Source organism: Danio rerio, chromosome 18 (genome assembly GCF_049306965.1).
Source record: "Danio rerio strain Tuebingen ecotype United States chromosome 18, GRCz12tu, whole genome shotgun sequence".
In the NCBI taxonomy this organism is placed as follows: Eukaryota; Metazoa; Chordata; class Actinopteri; order Cypriniformes; family Danionidae; genus Danio; species Danio rerio.
The window spans coordinates 6,498,104-6,522,298 of NC_133193.1; the positions used below are offsets into that span (position 1 = coordinate 6,498,104).

Consider the following 24,195-nt stretch of genomic DNA (forward strand, 5'->3'; position numbering starts at 1 on the left):
CTGTCACACTCGCGGCGTGCGTTATTTCAGTCAATGCCACACACAAGCATGCTTTATGAGGGAGTGTTTGTGTGTGTTCTGACAGCCTGTCACAGGATATACGTTCAGCTCATATGAACCTGACAGCGTGTCACTTTATTACTATGGTTCGACTGTAGCATGAATGTGTGTGTGTGTGTGTGTGTGTGTGTGTGTGTGTGTGTGTGTGTGTGTGTGTGAGTGTGTGTTACCTGGTCTCTGGCCTCTTTCTCTCCACTCTTTCAGAGCTTCCTGGAAAGACCTGGCTGACTCCTCTTCATCAAAGCTTCCTCTGAGCAGAGAGCCGTCCTCTTCCTCCTCCTCATCCTCCTCCACGTCAACACCGTCATTCATGAACAACACCTCGGGCTAGACACGGAGAGAACACAACCGGAGTGACAGGGACGCTGAGAGAAGGAGACTAAATTAAACGGAGCAAGTTTTCACACTGTGCAGAAAGTTGAGAGAGGGTTCGTGTTGAAGCGTCTGCTGCATTCCCCCAGACACAAACTCTGGAGGAACTGTGTTAGCAAGGGATGGGCTGCTGGCTGGGTGATATCAATCAATGCGTTGAGACTAAATACAATGCTTGCTAGAAATGCTCGCATAGTAGGATAATAAGGTGGCAAATGTGTGCACCAAAACTATTTGCCATGATTCTCTCTGTGTGTAAGTCTGTATGAACCAGAATCTGCGATCATTATTTTCATATTGTGAAGCAGTTCATAGAAATGTGGAATACTAAATAAGTAAACGGTGGGCGTGGCTTGTTTTTTCTACTTCAATCTGATTGGTTGTAGGTAAAATAGGCATAGGTCAGGAAAAGGGTTTCAGGAGAGTTAGTAGAAACACTCTAAAAATATTGTTTAGACCAAAGAAAAAAAAATAGCACAACAGTTTGCATCAACATATTCAATTTACGACAACATCTCTCTGCTACCCTCAGGCAGACGGTTCTGCAGCATCCAGTCACGCACTAGCCGACTCAAGGAAAGCTTTTTCCCTCAGACCAGGGGTCACCAATCTCGGTCCTGGAGGGCCGGTGTCCCTGCAGGGTTTGTTCAGGTGTGTTTGATTAGGGTTGGAGCTAAATTCTGCAGGACACCGGCCCTCCAGGAATGAGTTTGGTGACCACTGCCTCAGACTATTAGGCTGATGTACACTTAACACACCCCACACAGACTCTTCCATACCCCTCCCTGCACACCATCAATATGTAGCACGCACTGCACTTTAACCAATCCATACTTGAAACAATACTGCCTACAACTATGTGGACATTTATTCATAGTACATATCGCTGTCGTTTTTTTCATTGTCCTGTTTTTTTTTTTTGAGGAGTATGCTGTTGTATTTTGCACTGTCATTGTATCTGCACTGTTTTTTATACTATCTGGAGCCAGCACCTAAGCTTTTCACTCATCATAGCACACGTGCTGCTGATGATGTGACAAAAAAATTATTTGATTTGATCTAACAAAGTGAAGTTCAGACAGCAAACTTTATTATCTTAGCCAAATGACTTTTCCCTCCTCAATCAGGCATCATTTTTGTGTACTTGACTAAAAAAAATGGAGTTTATGGTATATATGGTACCATAAAATCTATTTTTTTAAGTCAAGTACCAAAAAACAAATCCAGTGTTATGTACTTAATTACATGCAAAGTTTTCAAGTTTAAAACCTCAAATAAATTAAGCTGAAATTGTTTCATTTTTGGTTTGTTTTTAAATTTACTGTTCATTTGGTTGCTTGTAAGAAATACATTTAACAACATTTAATTTTTTATTTGTTTTAAACCACAGTTTTTCATTGTTTTTATTTGTGAAAAAAAACATCAGTGTGTGGACTTAAAAATACAAAACAACTCCATTAGTGTGGAGAAAAAGTTATCAACAATTTATTTGGGCTGCTACAAGTTAAACATTGTTTTAAACTAATTGACAGATATATTTACCTTTAAATTAGCCACATTTTTAAGTTGATGTAATTATCAATATTTTCCTGTTTTGAAAACTTATTAAAATTATTTCTGGCAACTTAAACGTTTTAATCTAATCAGCTTTTTAGATTTTTTTTTAAGTAACAACAATGTAATAAACTATATAGTGGTAACAGACCTCTTCAGTTAGAGTGTAAAGGCTGATTTATACTTCTGCATCGAGTGATCGGCATGACCCACAGTGCATGTCTTGCAGTTAATCGTGCATTTATACTTCGGCGTGCTGTTTGTGTTGCTGTACAATAAAACTTAACTGGCAGTAGGTTTTTATGCTCCTCTGTGTCGAGTTTCCTCACTGGTGTTTCAAGAGTTCACACTTAGCTGATGATTGATTAAAAAGCTAATTTGGCATGCTATCCTGGGAGAGAGCGCTGAGCTCATTAGATCCTCGTGCCCAGGGCTCCCTCCCGTTTGCAAGGCGAGAGGGGAGTTTGAGCTCAGGTAGATCTCGAGAACTCCCCTGCTGATTGCTCTTAAGAGATAACTATTTACTACAAGCATGTCTATGGTGCCGATTTGGATTAGTCAATTAACTTAAGTTGCATGTTTTTGGATGGTGGGAGGAAACCGGGGAACCCAGGGGAAACCCACATGAGCATGGGGAGAACGTTTAAGCTCTGTACAGAAACGTCAGCTGGCTTGTTAAGGATTACAACCAGTGACGTTCTTGCTGTGAGGCAACAGTGCTAACCACTGGGCCACCGTGCCACCCATCTAGGAAAGGAGGAGGAGTAGGGGTGGAAAGGGGGATTCTTCAAAACGCTGTCAAATGGACCTAAGGGTATTTTTAGTGGCTTAGGAATCGTCTGTTTGGTGAATCATAAATTTAATAATGTGGGGCCGGCTGCAAGCAATCATAAGCACATGATCCTCTAGAAATTAGTTTATAAATAACCTTCACTTATGTTCCTCTGTGTCGAGTTTCCTCACAGGTGTTTTGTTTTTTTTCTGAACACTGCAAGTAGCTAAAACTCGGTCATTCAGAATCGGGACATGCAACAACTTTATCATAAGGTAAACACAAAACACCTTCACAGAACTCAACACTTGTAAACACTCACTCCATCTGGCTCTCATCGCCGTCCATGCTCCAAACTCGACACAGAGGAACATAAGTTAAGGTTATTTATAAACTAATTTCTAGAGGATTTTATGCTTATGATTGCTTGCAGCCGGCCCCGCATTATTCAATTTATGATTTACTACGCTACACATAATTACGACGCATAGTTAAATTTTTGAGAGGCTTGCATCAGCGTCAGCTCCAGCCATGGCGAGGGCTATGTGACTAGTTGGAGGCTGCACTGGACCATACGTGTGCGCTTGACACAGAAGTATTAATCAGCCTTAACAGACATCTCGTCCTCGCTATATCATTTGTTGTCTGAGAGTTGGAGAACCGAAAGTTAGAGGGGCGTGGTTAAGTATGTTAACCACGGCCAGCAGCTAGGACAGACGTAGGCTGCGTCTGAAATCGCATACTTTCATACTATTTAGTATGGTAAAAACAGTATGCAAGCCCAGTATTACAGTTGAAGTCAGAATTATTAACCCCCCTGAATTATTAGCCCCCCTGTTTATTTATTTCCCCAATTTCTGTTCAACGATGAGAAGATTTTTTCAACATATTTCTTAACATAATAGTTTTAATAACTCATCTCTAATAACTGATTTATTTTCTCTTTGCCATGATGACAGTAAATAATATATTACTAGATTTTTTCAGGACACTTTAATACAGCTTAAAGTGACATTTAAAGGCTTAACTAGGTTAATTAGGTTAACTAGGCACGTAAGGGTAATTAGAAAAGTTATTGTATAACAATGGTTTGTTCTGTAGACTTACTATCAAGAAAAAAGGGGCTAATAATATTGTCCTTAAAATGGTGTTTAAAAAATTAACAACTGCTTTTATTTGAGCCAAAATAAAACAAAACAGACTTCTTCCAGAAGAAAAATTATTATTATACATACTGTGACAGTTTCCTTGCTCTATTAAACATCATTTATGAAATATTACAAAAAGGGGGGCTAATAACTCTGACTTCAACTGTGTGTCTGAATTTATAGAATTCGAAAAACAGTATGTGAGAAAAACTTCTCATACTTCAGCCTCCACATCCAAGTTCCTGCAAAGAAGGTCAAGGTGCTCCAATATTGGCCAGCCCAGTCACCAGATATGAACAATATTGAGCATGCCTGGAGTAGGATGAGGGAGGAGGTATTGAAGATGAATCCAAAGAATCTTGATGAACTCTGGGAGTCCTGCAAAAATGCTTTCCTTGCCAGCCCAGATGACTTTTTAATAAGTGATTTGAGTCATTGCAGAGATGTATGGATGCAGTCCTCCAAGCTCAATAGAGTCATACATAATATTCATTCTTTTTCCACTGCAGCATGACTTTATATTCCATACTGTACATTATTTCTGTCAAGTGGAAAAAGTCAGACCTTACTCTCCCAATAAAATATTAAAAATCAAGGCATGATCATATTTTAATTTGGTAAAATAAAGCATAATCAAGAGGCCTTAGCCTTTTATATAAGCCACTTCTGACACCAAATGATCAACTAGACGGCAAGTTATTATTTGTTGTTCCTAAAACTTAGATACGCCACAAAACTTTTGTCATGTAGTGTATATAATGTGCAAAATACTTTTAGATATTCTATTTTTGTTCTAATCACACAGCATAAGGCACCCTGTTGTTAAGAAATGCTATACTTAAAAATCAAAGTAGTAAAACTCTGTGAAGTACTGTCGACAAGCACATTTCAGAGAAAAGAAAAAAATCATATAATCTAAAATCATAAAAAGCTTTTTGTTCCGCCAAATAACTGCTGTATATGTTTTATTTATTTATTTATTTTTTTTTCATTTGGGGATATTCATTTGAAGCTGTGATAGTTCTGTTGAGATGTATTTGAGAAGAATCATTTATCAACGAAAGACATTGCTGCTGCTGACATTGATACAGGCTAAATATAGACAGTTTTTTTTAACATAAAAACAGCCTACTGCTTGATGCATCTATTTTTTAAAGACAAAAACTGACTTGAATGTGGATCTCATTAAAATGACTTCCACAAAAACCATTGTTCTATAATATGCATGCAAAATAGCAAAAAGACTAACATTTCTAACAGGATTTGTGCATAATTCTGTGTATTCCGACTTTGATGTGCCACCCAAACCAATCAGTGACTCACCTGTGTGCGGTAAATTTGGTTCTCAGCCATGGGTTGAAGGCTCCCAGTAGCTGATCTTTCCTCTGCGTCATCTGTTTCATCTGTGGATTTGGGAGATGCGCCTTGTGCCAGTTGATTTTCCACACCGTGTACCTGTTGCTGGAGGCGGCCCAGCACATCCCGAGTGCTGACAGGAGTCTGGAGCTCTGCCTGGAGGATAAAGCACAGATTTCAATCAAACCTTTAATTCAAAGTGCACAAATGCATCCCCGTTAATGACTAACGCAAGCACACTTTCTATAGGCGAAGCGTTCATCCAAATTGTTAAATGCATGTCTTGTGCTCAAAACAAGCTTTATGGACAACATCAGTTGCGCGCTGTTGCTTCCAGTGAACATTTCATCCATCAGTTCATAGAAACAAGCATAATGGCGTAACCAGACACTTACAATGGTGTTGTACTAGGGAAAATGTGCACTTAAAAGTAAAAAAGGATGTACAGTTGAAGTCAGAATTACTAGATCCCCTGTTTATTTTTTCCCTAATTTCTGTTTAACGAATAGAAGATTTTTACAACACATTTCTAAACATAATAGTTTTAGTAACTCATTTCTAATAACTGATTTATTTTATGTTTGCCATGATGACAGTAAATAATATTTGACTAGATATTTTTTAAGACAATTTCAAGACATTTAAAGGCTTAACTGGGTTAATTAGGTTAACTTGGCAGGTTAGGGTAATTATGCAAGTTATATATTGTATTTTATAATGATGGCTTGTTCTGTAGACAGTCGAAAAAAATAGCTTAGAGCTAATAATTTTGTCCTCAAAATGACCTTAAAAAATTAAAAACTTTTTTTCTGCTTTTATTCTAGCCAAAATAAAGCAAATAAGACTTTTTCCAGAAAAAAAATATTATCAGACATATTGTAAAAATTTCCTTGCTCTGTTAAACATCATTTGTGAAATATATAAAAAAAAGAAAACAATCAAAAGGGGGCTAATAATTCTGATCTCAATTGTATTTTGACTTTTTTAAATTAAGAAACTAAATAAAAAAAACTAATTAATAAAATTACAACAAATTCATAAAAAAACAATTACAGTTACAGAGTACAGACCACCACTGACAGTGCACGTTTCTTCACACATAATGCTGCAACTTGTCAAGCGCAGTCACGCGCTGTGCTGCAGCAGCAAAGCCCGCCTTTTTATTTAAAAAAAACAAACACTTTTGTGCTTCACTCAATATCCACCAGGTGAAGCAAGGAACAACCAATTTTCCATTATTGGGCCAGTGTGAGCAAACGCCCCAAAAAACAAATAACCCTCTCTGTGGTACGTCTCCGAAAGCATCGGTAGCTAACTGAGATCGCAAGTTCCATCATTATGCTGCGTTCACACCAGACGTGGAAAAAGCGTCAAGCACAAGTGATCTACATGTTAAGTCAACGCAAAGATGTGAATAGACATCCTGTGGCACGATACGTGTGAATGAGGTAGCGCGAATGATGCGATTCGTGTGAATGAAGTGGCGCAAGTTGCGCATTTTGCACGATTGACGCGCTAAATTTACGTTTCAAGTGAATTGCTCGAGTTGGATAATCTGAACTTCAGCGGACATTTTTGCTGCGTTAACCAATCAGGAGCTTTCTCTTGTAGGGGCATGATTATGACGTAGCGCCTGTTGTTGGTGTCCTGAAAGGAAAATCCTCCTCCCGACACCGACAAACGTGGTGGATCAGTTCAGCATGTGCGTGAACATACCCTGTGCGCGCGAGCACTAGTTTTCTCATAAAATGAGGTGACTAGAAAAGTTCATTTGATTTAACTAAAACATTTAAGGAAGGAAGATTTTTTTACAGTGTAATTGCTCTTTTTATTACTGATGCAAACCATATTAAATCTCTCTGTAAACATGTGTAAATGAATAATAGCCCTGAAGAAAAGCATGATCAAATCACTGGTAGCCGGTCGACTAATTCATCCTTATGACATCATGCGCTTAAGATAACATTGTTAATGGTCATTATGATGGTCGGGGCTGCTGAGTAACCTCTCTTGACTGTCTTGTGAATTCATTTGTATTATGCACTAGAGCAAACCTGAAATGTAATCAAATTAATTAGTTTAAGCAATAGGATACTATTACGAAAGCAATAGGATACTATCAAAATGAAGAGAAGTGCATTGCAATCTGGAAACAGATGTTTAAAGGGAAATGAAGCCTATGGGGAAACGCTTCTTTGTCAGAGGCTGACAAAGACAAAGCAAGATTGTGAAGAATAAACCGGAGGATAAAAATAATATTTGTTCCCTTTTTCCCCCTCGGAAGCAAATTAAACGGGATTAGGATGCTGCATCAGAGCCGAGCGAAGTTAAATATGATCCTCGGTTTCTTGCCAAGCCTGGCAACCATTTTAAGCAGAGTGTAAATTTGTGACTGCTTTCTATTTCGCTCGGTGCACCTTCTCTGTAGTATTTTAGGGCATCATAATCAAGCTACAGCAAGAGTGATCCAAACAACCAGTCCAAGAATGCACTGTGATGCAATCAGTGAAAAGTCAAACGCAATATGGTGGATGAATAGTTTATAAATCACTGATAAGTTGTTTATGACTCTGTTGAATCAGAATGAATCAGAATCCCCCCCCCCACCCCTGTATAATTATCCCCAATTTCTATTTAACAGAAAGATTTGTTTCATTGCATTACTAAACGAAAAAGTGTTAATAATTACTTTGTAATAGTTTATTTTATCTTTGCCATTATGACAGCACATAATATTTTACTGGTTATTTTTCTAGATACTAGTATTCAGCTTAAAGTGACATTTAAATGCTTAACTAGATTAATTAGGTAAGGCAAACAAGGTTAATAAGGCAAACCATTGTATAACGATGGTTTGTTCTGTAGACAATTGACAAAAAAAATGCTTAAGAAGGCTAATAATTTTGACCTTAAAATGGCAAAAAAATTAAATACATTTAAAAAAGTTTTCATTCTAGCCACAATAAAACAAATAAGACTTTTTTCCAGAGGAAAAAATATATAATCAGAAATACTGTGTAAAATTCTTGCTCTTGCTCATAATTTGGGAAATATTTAAAAAAGAAAAAAAAATCACTTAATAATAATTTTGATTTTTACTGGATAATTACACAAAAATTTCTCAGGCAATTAAAACCTGTAAGTTGTGTTGGAAAAAAAATGCAAATAGAAGTTTTAAATTTAAACAGCTTGCTTAATTAAAGTGAATGAAAGGAAGGTGTGTTGTTTCTGCAGTACCACATTTTGGTCAATAGGTAGAGTAATATCTGCAATGTGGAGATTTTTTACCTTTTTGTGTATTAATATTGAGCCTGTGACAACATTTAAATCATTATTGTGACGTACTCTCTTGTAATATGTATAAAGTATGTATAACTCCCATGTTGTGTATAACGTTAGCGTTATAGTATTGTTATAAAATTGCCATGTTACGCTTGTCCTTTTTACAATATAGTTAGAAAAATGTATAGTTTTTTCTTGCATTCCTGTGAAAGTTTATACTTGGTAAACTTTGCTATATATTAAAAACGCCAAATAAAGTTGCAAACATTAGCATAAGTTAGCTACATAAAGGTAATGTTGTTTAGTTCAATCAACATAACATGCATAATTTAGCTTTAATCTTATTTAGTTCAATTTAGATATCGAACTTAACTAAACTAAATAGATTAAAGCTAAATTAATAATGTTGTGCTGATTGAACTAAACAACATTACATTACCTTCATGAAACTAACTTAAGTTCACTAAAATAAATATTCTTTCCTTAAGGTAACTTAACTTAGTTAAGTGATAAAAAAGTTATTAAAGCCAACATATCCTTTATTTGAGTGTACCATCAGATTATTTTACCGTATCACTTTAGACTCATGTTAATATAAAAACAGTGCAAGCAGATTTTCCCTGAGAGATCAGAAAAAGCCCATCCATACACTTTCCCTAGATTAAATAAATCTGGAAAAGTGGCCAAAAGATGACAAAAGAGGCCGATTAAAAAATCAGCTGTAAATAGGAACGACTCTACCTTATCGGTTTGCCATTTGATCGACCAAGACACATCTCAATACCAGGTGTAATCAGAGCTTTAACTACTGTAACAGCTAACTGAAATCTATTGAATCAATTATAAGGTAAGTCTCTTGTGTTTTGTGCTTAATGAATATCTTTGTAAGATAATGCAAATTAGTTAACCGTTTACATTAATTTAACACTAAAAACAACTTAACAGTAACATTCCATGAACATAAAAAATTGACTTGGCAAAATTAAGTTGAAGTACTAAAACGCAGTTTATTTGACTGTGTGGTTTGAGTAAGAATACATTAAAGTTATAGCAAAGACTACAGAATACACAAGACGTGTCACTTGTATAGTTTTGAATGCGGGAAAAGTGTAATGGTCAATTTGGCGAATGAAGCCCAGCCTACTAATACAGGAGCCAATCATCGATATAGACTGACATTTCTCCGGAGGAGAAACTCAGACCAAATGTGTGCTTTTACGACAGTTTGGTGGTCAACAAATGAATACTTGCTTCACGGACATACAAAATATATGCAAATAAAGCTTGAAATCTGCACTTTTAAGTTAACCAAGTGCACTTTAAAGTAAAAGTTTTTTGGTTTTGTAATCTGTATGATACGAACACAATCTACAATCCGTCCTGTCAAATGCACATTACATGACAGCAACTACTCAAACGCCCACAAACTTGTAAACAAACACTTGCTGTTATTTATAGAGGAGATTTGCTATAATGAGCAAGTTGTGGATTACTTTTGAAGAGCAGTGCGATCAGACGATCATTATTTAGAGGACGATAATATGTAGAACGACCATTAATGAGGTTGGTGTCATGATCTCATTCCTTTCGGGTGCGCGTGCACATTCAGAAAATATGCTGAAATATGTTATGTAATCATAATCTTTGCAAACCGTTTTGAAGAATTTGATGTTTCCCCATTCAGACAGAATGCATGAGCATACTGCCCGGGAGGCATTTCAAAGAAGGCCGGCAAGTGAAATGACTTGCCTTAAAGGGACATTTTTTTATATCCTTTAAAATATATAAATTTAATTATATGATCTAAAGCTGTTACCATCATGCTAATATCCTAATTTGTTGCCCCAAACTGTATACATTTTTATCAATGTTGAAAAGAGTTGCCATTTAACATTTTTCTCACTTCAAAAACAATTCAGCTTTCTCCTGCCCTCTTTCCATAAAAAAGCCATTGTCTTTACAGCCCCTATCTCAGACACTCTGGAGACAAAATATCTGTTTGGTTTAATCATATCTACTACATTCATGTTACATCACAGTTCTTCATTATCATTTAAGAATCGTATTTGAATGTGTTTAAAAAACCTTATCAGTTTAAACAGATTTACAATTTAAAGTATACAAACAAAAAACCAGCTATTAGATGGCTCATGTCACATGAGTGAGGTGTATTTAGACTCTTTAAAAGATCTCTTGCCATCATTGATTCATTCATTTCTTTTCGGCTTATTCCCTTTATTATTCCGGGGTCGCCATTTTTTACACAGCGGATGCCCTTCCAGCCGCAACCCATCTCTCGGAAACATCCACACACACTGTTACCACGACTGGGGTGGAGTGACAGGAGACCACAGGAGGTAAGATCCAATATGCAGTTTATTCAGTAGTCAGGCAAGCAATGGTCATCAGGTGCAAACAGGTATATACAGGCGGTCCAGAATCGTAGTCGATATAAACAGGCAGAAGGTCAAAAGGCAGGCGGCTAAACAGGATAACTGGGATACAAGGCTAAGATCGAAACACGGAGAAACAAGACAGGGAAACGCGTTGTAATGTTACTAGGAGAACAAGACTCGGCAAACTGGTAGCGTGAGAGGGTGGCTTATGAATGGGATGTAATCAGTCTGTGAACAAGGATCAGCTGGTGCTTGCAATCAGGATACATGAGTGAGCAGGCGTGCGTGTTTGGGAGCAGTGCATGTATGAATGTGTAGTCCTGGGGAATGCGGAAATGAAGTCCTGAGTTCGAGTGAGAACCAGCGATCCTCTGGGGAGCGATCGCTGGTTGTGACATAGCCCCCCCTCTAGGAGTGGATTCCAGACACTCCACTTACTGTTCAGGCGGGAGGCGGAGCAGAGGCAGAACAGGGGGAGGGATGGAGGGCCAGGACCATGCAGCTGGGGCGTACCTGGGGCGTGGAGCTGCGGAGGGCCTGGAGACTGGAGCTGCGGAAGACCCGGAGAGTGGAGCTGCAGTGGTCCTGGATCGCGTGGCAGCGAAGGACCTGGAGTCCTGCGAGGAGCTGGCAGGGCTGGAGGCTTGAAGGGAGCCGGCAGGGCGAGTTGTCTGGATGGCGCCGACAGGACGAGGAGTCTGGATGGCGCCGACAGGGCGAGGAGCTGTGGCCGTTCTGGTAGCTCCGGCAGCGGCGGACACTCGGAAAGCTCAGGCGGCGACGGCGACCACTCGGGAAGCTCAGGCGGCGGCGGCGACCACTCGGGAAGCTCAGGCGGCGACGGCGACCACTCGGGAAGCTCAGGCGGCGGCGGCGACCACTCGGGAAGCTCCGGCGGCGGCGGCGACCACTCGGGAAGCTCAGGCGGCGGCGGCGACCACTCGGGAAGCTCAGGCGGCGGCGGCGACCACTCGGGAAGCTCAGGTGGCGGCGGCGACCACTCGGGAAGCTCAGGCGGCGGCGGCGACCACTCGGGAAGCTCAGGCGACGGCGGCGACCACTCGGGAAGCTCCGGCGGCGGCGGTGGCTCTGGCTGAGGCGTCGGCTCTGGCTGAGGCGCTGGCTGCGACGTTGGCTCTGGCTGAGGCGTTGGCTGCGACGTCGGCTCTGGCTGAGGCGCTGGCTGCGGCGTAGGCTCTGGCTGAGGCGCTGGCTGCGGCGTCGGCTCTGGCTCTGACTGAGGCGTTGGTTGCGGCATCGGCTCAGGCAGCTCTGGCGGTGGCAGCTCTGGCGGTGGCAGCTCTGGCGGTGGCAGCTCTAGAGGATCTGGCAGCACTGGACGGTCTGGCAGCACTGGACGGTCTGGCAGCACTGGACGGTCTGGCAGCACTGGACGGTCTGGCAGCACTGGACGGTCTGGCAGCACTGGAGGGTCTGACAGCACTGGAGGATCTGGCAGCACTGGAGGATCTGGCAGCACTGGAGGATCTGGCAGCACTGGAGGGAATGGCAGCTCTGGAGATGGCCTTTCAGGAGCAGGAACAGACTTTGAACTGGAAGCCATCTTGTGAGCTGGCTGACTGGGAGCGGCCATCTTGTGAGCTGGCTGTGGACAATGAGTCGCAAGCCCCGTAGCCAGCGGGTCTTGCTCTCTACAGCCCCCCCCCAAAAGTTTATTTGGATTTTCGTCCACCTCTCCTATGGTGAACGAAGATCCACTCATTTGGAGAGCCAGATCGATAAATTGTGCCAGTGTCCAGTGGGGATTGTGGAGTGGCATGTAGGAGTACAGTGGTTCAGCAAGTCCTCCGCGAAAGAAAATCATTAAACATAACTCACTCATAGATGTCAGATGTGAAAGTTCAATGAATTTCTCCACGTACTCCTCAATTGACCAGGCATCCTGACGGAGGCGCATGATTTGAATACCCGCTGGATCCATGTTCTGGCCGAGTCTTCTGTTACCACGACTGGGGTGGAGTGACAGGAGACCACAGGAGGTAAGATCCAATATGCAGTTTATTCAGTAGTCAGGCAAGCAATGGTCATCAGGTGCAAACAGGTATATACAGGCGGTCCAGAATCGTAGTCGATATAAACAGGCAGAAGGTCAAAAGGCAGGCGGCTAAACAGGATAACTGGGATACAAGGCTAAGATCGAAACACGGAGAAAAAAGACAGGGAAACGCGTTGTAATGTTACTAGGAGAACAAGACTCGGCAAACTGGTAGCGTGAGAGGGTGGCTTATGAATGGGATGTAATCAGTCTGTGAACAAGGATCAGCTTGTGCTTGCAATCAGGATACATGAGTGAGCAGGCGTGCGTGTTTGGGAGCAGTGCATGTATGAATGTGTAGTCCTGGGGAATGCGGAAATGAAGTCCTGAGTTCGAGTGAGAACCAGCGATCCTCTGGGGAGCGATCGCTGGTTGTGACACACACACTCATACACTACGGACAATTTAGCCTACCTAATTCACCTGTACCGCATGTCTTTGGACTGTGGGGGAAACCAAAGCACCCGAAAGAAACCCATGTGAAAGCAGGGAGAACATGCAAACTCCACACAGAAATGCCAACTGACCCAGCCGAGGCTTGAACCAGCAACCTTCTCGTTGTGAGGCGACAGTACTACCTGCACCTGCTGCACCGCTGTGTCACTCTTACCATCGTACTGTATCTAAATCGTTGAATACAAACATGAATACATAAAAATGCCAAGAATTCTCATGAGCACAGTTGGTTATGCCTGTGAGCTTAAACATCTTGGAAAGAAATAGCATGTTTATAGCAGATCAGCGTATAAAAATGGTAGCAGCATAAAATACTGTCTGTGTTAAATATGAAAATAACTCTTTGCTCTTGACAGAATAATGTCAGTAGCTTAAAACGAATTCATTTCTTAACTTGAAGTCATTCTGACTGTTATATGTTAATAGGACAGACTGCCAACAGTTATGGGCGGGGCTTGTGATGTCACAGTAGAAGTACAACTGGAACGGTGCATTTTCAGGCACTGATCTGACTTATGGGGATTATTTTAAAAAATTATGGGTGAATTTTCATCATTAGAGGCTAAATGTTTACCCATTGTCAAAACAAATAAGAGTTTAAACACCATATAAAAAAGAACTTTGCATTTGAGGACCTCTTTAAAACTTTTGCTCAGCAAGGATGCATTAAATTGATCTGTTTATTATATTTTTGATCAGATAAATGCATCTTTGATAAGCATAAAAAAACATTAACCCTCGCTTTCACAAACAAGGTTTAAGGCTAGTCAAGATTTAATTGCATGTTTGAGCTGTCCTAACTCAAAATAACTTGAAGTGAGATGTCTTAAAATATGTCAGTGTCATTTTTTTTGTCTCCAGGTGCACACCAGTAATATATATATTAGGGCCATTTTTATAAGTGTGGCTTAAATAGCCTAATTTAACTAAGGCCTAGTCCTGGGTTCATCTAAGCCCTGTTTGTGAAAGTGGGCCTAAGTGTAACAAAACATCAAAAGTCTTAATGGTTTCAAACTTTTGACCGGTAGAGAACATTACTTTTCTTTTCTTGGAAGAAATGAACTAATTACAGTTGTAGAAAATGATGTACACAGACGTTGGTGTAATTACTGCCAACATTCAGTTCATCACCAATTAAGTAACTGCAGTTCAGAGTGATACTATAATAATAAAATCACATAAAGCTTAAAGGTAATTTAATGAGCGCAGTTATTTTTACACACACACACACACACACACACACACACACACACACACACACACACACACACACAGTTTGTTTAATGGGTACAAAGAGAAAGGAAGAACAGGAACAAATTATTATTTTGAAGCAGTGGTGTTTACTAAAGCAAGCATCTATTGCTCATGTTGAAAATCAGTATTTCACCATGTAGAGGTTACAAAACTCTAGAGGTGAAGAAGGGATTGAAATGAGAACATCTGAGACCTAAATATAGATTTTTTTGACAGCTAGAACACCATAGTACCTGCAAGTACAATTTACAATTATTCACTTGAACATTTCTGGTCAACAAGCTTCAAGTTTACACTCTCCATCAATCCTCCTCCAAACCACTGTGCTTTTGTAGGGACAAATTTACTTCATAGAGCCTATTGTCATTATTGAATGATGATATGAACTGAACTAGCTCCATGAAGGAAACTGGATTCACATGAAATTGAAATGACATTTCACTATATTTGTTTGGTATATGCCTGAGATAATGCATTTAAATTTGTTAAAAAAAAAATTATTATTTGTTATAATAAAAAATCAGGGTTATTCCACCAAATACTGATTTCTTAGCTTTTCTGAAGAGCAATTTGTCATAAAACAAAACATTTTTTGTGTAAAATTACACAACAATGCAAAAAGTGCTTCTTTAAATTAAAATGCAGGTAATAAACATGCAAATTTCATATTATGCTTTTGTCTAAGAAAATATTAATGTTTGTATCACTCTATAAAGGTCTTTTTTAAATAAACTAACCGGCCACTTTACACCTTACTAGTACTAGTAACCCCTTTTGCCTTCAGAACTGCCTTAATCCTTTGTGGCATAGATTCAACAAGGCACTGAAAATATTCCTCAGAGATTTTGGTCTATATTGACATGATAGCATCACACAGTTGCTGAAGATTTGTCGGCTGCACATCCATGATGCGAATCTCCCGTTCCACCACATCCCAAGGGTGCTGGGGACTGTGGAGGCCATTTAAGTACAGTGAACTCATTGTCATATTCAAGAAACCAGTCCGAGATGATTCCTGATTTATGACATGGCATGTTATCCAGCTGGAAGATGGGTACACTGTGGTCATAAAAAGCAAAGACATGGTCAGCAACAATACTCAGGTAGGCTGTGGCATTGGCAAGATGCTCAATTGGTACTAATGGACCAAAAGTGTGCCAAGAAAAAATGCCCTAAACCATTACACCACCACCAGCAGCCTGAACTGTTGATCCAAGGCAGGACGGATCCATGCTTTCACGTTGTTGACGCCAAATTCTAACGATACCACCCGAATGTCGCAGCAGAAATTGAGACTCAGATCAGACCAGGCAATGTTTTTCCAATCTTCTATTGTCCAATTTTGGTGAGCCTGCTCGAATTGTAGCCTCAGTTTTCTGTTCTTAGCTGACAGGAGTCGCCCCCAGTGTGGTCTTCTGCTGCTGTAGCCCATCCACCTCAAGGTTGGACATGTTGACGATTCAGAAATGCTCTTCTGCATACCTTGACTGTAACGAGTGCTTATTTGAGTTACTGTTGCCTTTCTATCAACCGGAACCAGTCTGGCCATTCTCCTTTGATCTCTGGCATCAACAAGGGATTTCATCCTACAGACCTGCCACTCACTAGAAATGGTTACGCGTGATAATTTTCTTCCCCATTCTGATGCTCGGTTTGAACTGCAGCAGATCGTCTTGGCCTAAATCCATTGAGCTGCTGCCAAGTGATTGGCTGAGAAATTTGCGTTAACAAGCAGTTGGACAGGTATACCTAATAAAGTGACCGGTGAGTGTATGTTATATTGTATTTAAAAATCAGGATTATTCCACCAAAAACTGATTTCTTAGCTCTCCTTAAGTTCAAAATTTGTTATTATGTTGTCTAAAAAAAGCAATTTATTAAAAAAAAGCATTTTCGCATATTATAACAAAAACAATGCCATAAGTGCTTCTTTAAATTACAATTCCGTTTACTTCACATGCAAATTTAATTGCTAATTCCTGTTTTTAAATTAAAATTTAGGACCTAAACTGGAATATAAAAGACTTTCTCAATATAATTTCAAAACAAACACACACATCTGTTGCTCGACTAAATGGCATAAACCAGCCTGGAAACTCACACCTCTCTATGTAGTTTAGTTTTCGGTGCATCATTCACTAACAGAACAATAATGTTCCCTACGTCACTCCCTTTTTCAGCACTGATGGTCTGATCCGCAGCGATGACGGATGTATTGACTGACTGATAAAGGCTTCAATCAAACACCTCACCACGGGGCCGCTCAAGTCTCTAAAACAAACTCCAGCTGACAGACATCAGCTCTCCTCCAGCAGTGTGTGTGTGTGTGTGTGTGGCTGCTCTCTAACCCGGGAACAGGTGTGTGTAATCAGAGTTGGGTTAGAGTGAGCAGATTGTCCACTAATGGTGACCAGCATTCTGCCATTCTGAGAAGCGGGACGGAGGTGGTGTGTGTGCGTGTGTGTGTTTGCGTGGGACAGACGGAGGCTGCCAGAACCTTCTCCTCACCTGTACAGGAACTAATCGATGGCGTTTGAGTGCCCCCTTCTGGTGAAATCGGACAAAACAGCCGGCACAGTAATCCTCTCCACATTCAACACACATCTGAAAAACATCAAAAACAATTAAATAAAGCCAGGATTTACTCTGCGAGGTACTTTCACCCCCAAAAACTTTAATATCAGCAATATATATTTAAATATCTTGCACTTTTTTCGCTCAACACGATACATATTAAAATGGAGAGCAGGGAGTTGCAAGTATCTTAGGGGAGCTCATTATTTTGTTACCGATTGTAAATGAGTGCGGAGGGCGATAAGAGAGACCTTTTGATGGACAGACAGACGGCATAGCGGCACATGAATTTAAAGGAAGGTCGATCAAAACCAGAGCTGAAGAGCCACTTGTGAATGAATCCACCCCGCAATGCCGGCTTGATTAATTCAGGCTGAACGTCTGTGTATGATGATGCAGCACTTCAGCCTGAGAGATGCACGATGCTTGGAAGAGTTTGGATTTCTTAGGCAGAATTTCAATATTTCTGCAGCATTTGAAGAGGAAGCGTGTGTGAGTGTGTGCGTGTGGATGTTCTGTGTGTGCATTGTTTAACACAGGCCAAATGCCAACAAGCAGAATGTACCGCATGAAAAACTGTACCCCACAAAGCAATGCGCTCTACTTGACCTTCTTTTACCAGCATGACAAATGAACTGGATGCCTCCTTTTGACTTATTAGTTTATCAAGACATTTATATCACAGAACTAAACATTAGACAACAAGAATGCGGCATATTATAATCAGTTATGTTAACTAAAGTGTCAAATTAAAAGAAAAAAACTTAAAATATGAATATTTGATTTTAAAAAATTCACTTATTCATTCATTTTTAGGGATGTAACAATTCACCTGACTCAAGATTCAATACGATTCACGATACTAATCTCACGATTTAGTCACGATTTTTAAAAAATTATTTGAAACAAATTTAACCCATAAGAACCCACTGTGACGCGGGTGTCACAAACAGTTGTGATCATCTGGAAAGGTCTTTTTAAAGCATTATTCCTCATTTTTATAATTTCATTAATATAAACCACACTGAACTGAGCTAAACTAAACTGAACTTAAGCACTAAAAACTGAACTACCCTGATCCAGTTACTATGACCATTTATGTGAAGCTGCTTTGACACAATCTACATTGTAAAAGCGCTATACAAATAAAGCTGAATTGAACTGAATTGAATTTTCAACTCGGGAAGTCTCAAAGCGACGTATAAGTAACATCCAGGTTCAGTCACGCGAGGATGTGTGCATTTTTGTTGTCATGGCAACATGTCCAAAATGGTGGAATGTGTGAGGAGCACATGTTGCAGTGTCAGCAATTTTTAAAGATACTTGTTTTTATTACTAAAGGTATGTTTTGACCCATTTAACTATTCTAATGTTTTAATAACACATCCTGAACTACATTTACCGTGATTTTAATACATTTCTTGTACAAACTGACATAAATCAAGGTACAAAGATATATATATCACAGAGACATATATATCACATCGGGCTGATAACCTTAAAACAGTAGGTGGAATTTTGATGTCACATATTTGTCTCCACAATATCAGACGTTGGATTTTGGTTGCTTTCCTACACAAACTAAAATCAACCAAATATCAATGTTTAATTATGTTACATTTTGATGTTGTGCGAATGTTACCACTATGATATCTCTATCAGACGTTGGATTTTAGTCACTTTCCTACACAACCTAAAATCAACCAAATATCAATGTCTAAACATATTACACCTTGACGTTGTGTGAACGTTACCACTATGATATCTCTATCAGACGTTGGATTTTAGTCACTTTCCTCCACAACCTAAAATCAACCAAATATCAACGTCTAAACATATTACACCTTGACGTTGTGTGAACGTTACCACTATGATATCTCTATCAGACGTTGGATTTTAGTCACTTTCCTACACAACCTAAAATCAACCAAATATCAACATAATTTGATGTTATTATTGGACATCAAAATAACGTTGTCCTTAGACGCTGGCTAGACATTGAATTTTTGTCAACTGATGTCACGACTTAAATCTAGCCTAATATTAACATCTTATGATGTTGTGTGGCTGCTGGGATGGCCTCAATCAGGCTGATAACCTTAAAACAGTAGGTGGAATTTTGATGTGACATATTTGTCTCCACAATATCAGACGTTGGATTTTGGTTGCTTTCCTACACAAACTAAAATCAACCAAATATCAATGTTTAATTATGTTACATTTTGATGTTGTGTGGATGTTACCACTATGATATCTCTATCAGACGTTGGATTTTGGTCACTTTTCTACTCAACCTAAAATCAACCAAATATCAACGTCTAAACATATTACACCTTGACGTTGTGTGAACGTTACCACTATGATATCTCTATCAGACGTTGGATTTTGGTCACTTTCCTACAAAACCTAAAATCAACCAAATATCAACATAATTTGATGTTATTATTGGACATCAAAATAACGTTGTCCTTAGACGCTGGCTAGACATTGAATTTTTGTCAACTGATGTCACGACTTAAATCTAGCCTAATATTAACATCTTATGATGTTGTGTGGCTGCTGGGATGGCCTCAATCGGGCTGATAACCTTAAAACAGTAGGTGGAATTTTGATGTGACATATTTGTCTCCACAATATCAGACGTTGGATTTTGGTTGCTTTCCTACACAAACTAAAATCAACCAAATATCAATGTTTAATTATGTTACATTTTGATGTTGTGTGAATGTTACCACTATGATATCTCTATCAGACGTTGGATTTTAGTCACTTTCCTACACAACCTAAAATCAACCAAATATCAACATAATTTGATGTTATTATTGGACATCAAAATAACGTTGTCCTTAGACGCTGGCTAGACATTGAATTTTTGTCAACTGATGTCACGACTTAAATCTAGCCTAATATTAACATCTTATGATGTTGTGTGGCTGCTGGGATGGCCTCAATCAGGCTGATAACCTTAAAACAGTAGGTGGAATTTTGATGTGACATATTTGTCTCCACAATATCAGACGTTGGATTTTGGTTGCTTTCCTACACAAACTAAAATCAACCAAATATCAATGTTTAATTATGTTACATTTTGATGTTGTGTGGATGTTACCACTATGATATCTCTATCAGACGTTGGATTTTGGTCACTTTCCTACTCAATCTAAAATCAACCAAATATCAACATCTAAACATATTACACCTTGACGTTGTGTGAACGTTACCACTATGATATCTCTATCAGACGTTGGATTTTGGTCACTTTCCTACACAACCTAAAATCAACCAAATATCAATGTCTAAACATATTACACCTTGACGTTGTGTGAACGTTACCACTATGATATCTCTATCAGACGTTGGATTTTAGTCACTTTCCTACACAACCTAAAATCAATCAAATATCAACATAATTTGATGTTATTATTGGACATCAAAATAACGTTGTCCTTAGACGCTGGCTAGACATCTAATTTTTGTCAACTGATGTCACGACTTAAATCTAGCCTAATATTAACATCTTATGATGTTGTGTGGCTGCTGGGATGGCCTCAATCGGGCTGATAACCTTAAAACAGTAGGTGGAATTTTGATGTGACATATTTGTCTCCACAATATCAGACGTTGGATTTTGGTTGCTTTCCTACACAAACTAAAATCAACCAAATATCAATGTTTAATTATGTTACATTTTGATGTTGTGTGGATGTTACCACTATGATATCTCTATCAGACGTTGGATTTTGGTCACTTTCCTACTCAACCTAAAATCAACCAAATATCAATGTTTAATTATGTTACATTTTGATGTTGTGTGAATGTTACCACTATGATATCTCTATCAGACGTTGGATTTTGGTCACTTTCCTACACAACCTAAAATCAACCAAATATCAATGTCTAAACATATTACACCTTGACGTTGTGTGAACGTTACCACTATGATATCTCTATCAGACGTTGGATTTTAGTCACTTTCCTACACAACCTAAAATCAATCAAATATCAACATAATTTGATGTTATTATTGGACATCAAAATAACATTGTCCTTAGACGCTGGCTAAACATTGAATTTTTGTCAGCTGATGTCACGACTTAAATCTAGCCTAATATTAACATCTTATGATGTTGTGTGGCTGCTGGGATGGCCTCAAATGCAGTCTCTGGTCTCCTGAAAGTTGAGTACAAATCACACAATCACTTCAAATCTGGTCATATCATCAATTTTACTATCCTTCTTGCAGTATTTCAGACTGTTAGTAAAAGGATGATGGCTGATATTATATTCCCATACTACTGTAAAATCAAGTTGGCAGACAGTACCCAGTGTATACCCTGCAGTTTCCAGCAAGCAGAGTACAGTACATCATTCTCTCCTGAACAAAACAACAGCTCTACTTTCATTCCTGTGGGTTTCTCTAAGGTTGTGTGAGCGAGCACGGAGGAAACCCTCAGCTCTACACATCCATAAATACATTGAGACACACAAACACACACACCAAACACTCGCTTTAACACACTTACTGTCTTTGACAGCCAAATGCCTGTGTGCAGATTCCACAGGTACAATTCCCCTGGAGACTGTCTGTCTCAAAGCACTCAAGCATCCTTCACACACAAGCAGTGCATGAAAGTCTCAAATCTCCCAAGGGGTGAAAAGGTCGCCTTTAATACGGCCACAAAAGCACACACACACACACACTGTGAATAAAGAAAAAGGTAAATACAGAGCTGTTCAGTGAATCTACAGCTGTGCCCATTACCAGCTTCTTTAATGGCCACATAAAAAAAGGTCTCATTTTAGCACAACATGGCTGAAATAAATTACTGACAGACTTTCTCCCCAAACTCAGGACCTTCTTTTCTAAGACACCCTGAGTGGGATTGTATTTGCAGCAGTGTATTTAGCAGTAGTTCAATCTACTGCTGTCAGTCTCTGCTCAAAGTAAAAAGCAGGATCTTGCGTTCAGGAGTTAAGGAAACTAATGGAGGATAACAAACCTCTGTTTTTAATATGATTAAGACAATACTCTGATTAAGAGTCCATTAAACGGTGAATTTTGATTACCTTAATTTGAATAAAGTCATAATCAAACTAAACAGAAATCGAATCAACATATATGGAGTATTGTTGAAGTACAGACATGTAAACACCTTATTTTAAGTGGCAAATTCTGCAATGTCTATGAAGAGTAGAACAGGAAGTTCTGCACCAATATATGTGCAGGAATACACGGTGATCATTTCAGACAAAATGCTGCTCAAGGATATCTTGTTTACTTGCTACAGAGCAGCTCAAAGAAAAGTAGTGAATGTCTTTTAAGAATGAACATCCGTGAACTTTGCAAACTTCTGCAAATTCACTGGCTTGATTTCTCAGAAATGATCCTTGCGGCAAACAAATAAAAATGAACAAATAAAAATAAATAAATTGGAAAATGCAGAGAATCATAAGACATTAAAAGATATTATATCATTTTAGATTTCAATAGGCATTGTCAACTGTGAAATAAAATGTCTATACTTCAGAATTACAATTGTTTTCATTTATTTTGTGATTGAAAATCTGGATTATTCCACCACATATTGAGTTCCTAACTCTTTCTGAAGCAATATCATTCTGAATAAATGCATCTTAAAATGTGATAACAAGCGGTCAAAATGTTTATTAGAAAAATCTAGAATAAAATAAAATCAGTAATTAAACTTGCAAATATTCATTCATTCATTCATTTTCTTGTCAGCTTAGTCCATTTATTGATCTGGGGTCGCCACAGCGGAATGAACCGCCAACTTATCCAGCACGTTTTTACTCAGCAGATGCCCTTCCAGCTGCAACCCATCACTGGGAAACATCCACAAACACTCATTCACACACACTCATACACTACGGACAATTTAGCCTACCCAATTCACCTGTACCGCATGTCTTTGGACTGTGGGGAAACTCCGGAGCACCCGAAGGAAACCCACGCGAACGCAGGGAGATCAACAGAAACACCAACTGAGCCGAGGATTGAACCAGCGACCTTCTTGCTGTGAGGCAACAGCACTACCTACTGCGCCACTGCTCAGTTGGCGTTTCTGTGTGGAGTTTGCATGTTCTCCCTGCGTTTGCGAGGGTTTCCTCTAGGTGCTCCAGTTCCCCCCACAATCCAAAGACATGCGGTACAGGTGAATGGGGTAGGCTAAATTGTCCATAGTGCAGGAGTGTGTGTGGATGTTTCCTAGAGATGGGTTGCAGCTGGAAGGGCATCCGCTGTGTACAACATGTGCTAGATAAGTTGGCCCCAGATTAATAAGGGACTAGCCGACAAAAGTATGAATGAAAAATATTTTTTTATATTATATTTAATTGTACTATTATTTTACAACAATACTGTTTTTATTCTATTGTTGATCCATTAAATGCAGCCTTCATTGTAAAATAAAATCTGGGTTCTTCACAATTGTCCCAACACAAATCAATTAAGTTAATTAAATTTAAGTGCCTTGATCATAAAAAATTTAATTATCCCAAAATACGTGAGAATTGTGTTGTTTCAACTCATTTTTAATAAGTAGTTTGAACAAGCAGTAAAAGTCAATTTTTTGAATGTTGGTGAGCAAAAAATATTTCTTTCAGAAACCTTTCAGCAGTGTTATGATGCATGATATATGAAAGGGGCAAATAGTTTGGAATTAAGAATGGTTCGCATGACAGAACGGATGAAAACTCACCAGTCCGGCTAGCTGAACTTCACACTGTCCACAGACTTTTCCCTTCAGTTTGAGTTTCCTGTTAACACCATGCGCCTTGGCAACTGGTTCGGCCATTACCTGCTTCTGTGCTGCTGCATTTTCACACACACACACACACACACACACACACACACACACACACACACACACACACACACACACACACACACACACA

At 39.2% G+C, this 24,195-nt stretch overlaps 2 protein-coding genes across 33 annotated transcripts in view; one reads left to right on the forward strand and one right to left on the reverse strand.

The window, feature by feature from the left end:
• Nucleotides 1-24,195, reverse strand: part of zbbx (zinc finger, B-box domain containing) — a 91,649-nt gene that overhangs the window by 38,857 nt on the left and 28,597 nt on the right. For 19 of the 32 annotated variants that reach the window (XR_012394187.1, XR_012394186.1, XR_012394180.1 and 16 more), the window contains 4 exons: nt 24,000-24,112; nt 17,215-17,310; nt 5,230-5,418; nt 231-387 (listed from right to left, as the gene is read on the reverse strand). Coding sequence is in view for 16 of the 32 variants with exons in the window: in XM_073930201.1 (XP_073786302.1) it covers nt 231-387; nt 5,230-5,418; nt 17,215-17,310; nt 24,000-24,112 (555 nt within the window). In the remaining 16 variants the exon portion in view is untranslated. The remainder of the gene's footprint in view (nt 1-230; nt 388-5,229; nt 5,419-17,214; nt 17,311-23,999; nt 24,113-24,195) is intronic. The other 13 variants (XR_012394194.1, XR_012394191.1, XR_012394185.1 and 10 more) reach the window with 1 other exon arrangement.
• On the forward strand, nt 10,544-12,966 carry LOC141378798 (uncharacterized). Its single transcript, XM_073930213.1, has 2 exons — nt 10,544-12,023; nt 12,135-12,966. Exons 1-2 carry the CDS (start codon nt 11,616-11,618, stop codon nt 12,573-12,575), a joined length of 849 nt encoding a protein of 282 aa, XP_073786314.1. The 5' UTR covers nt 10,544-11,615; the 3' UTR covers nt 12,576-12,966.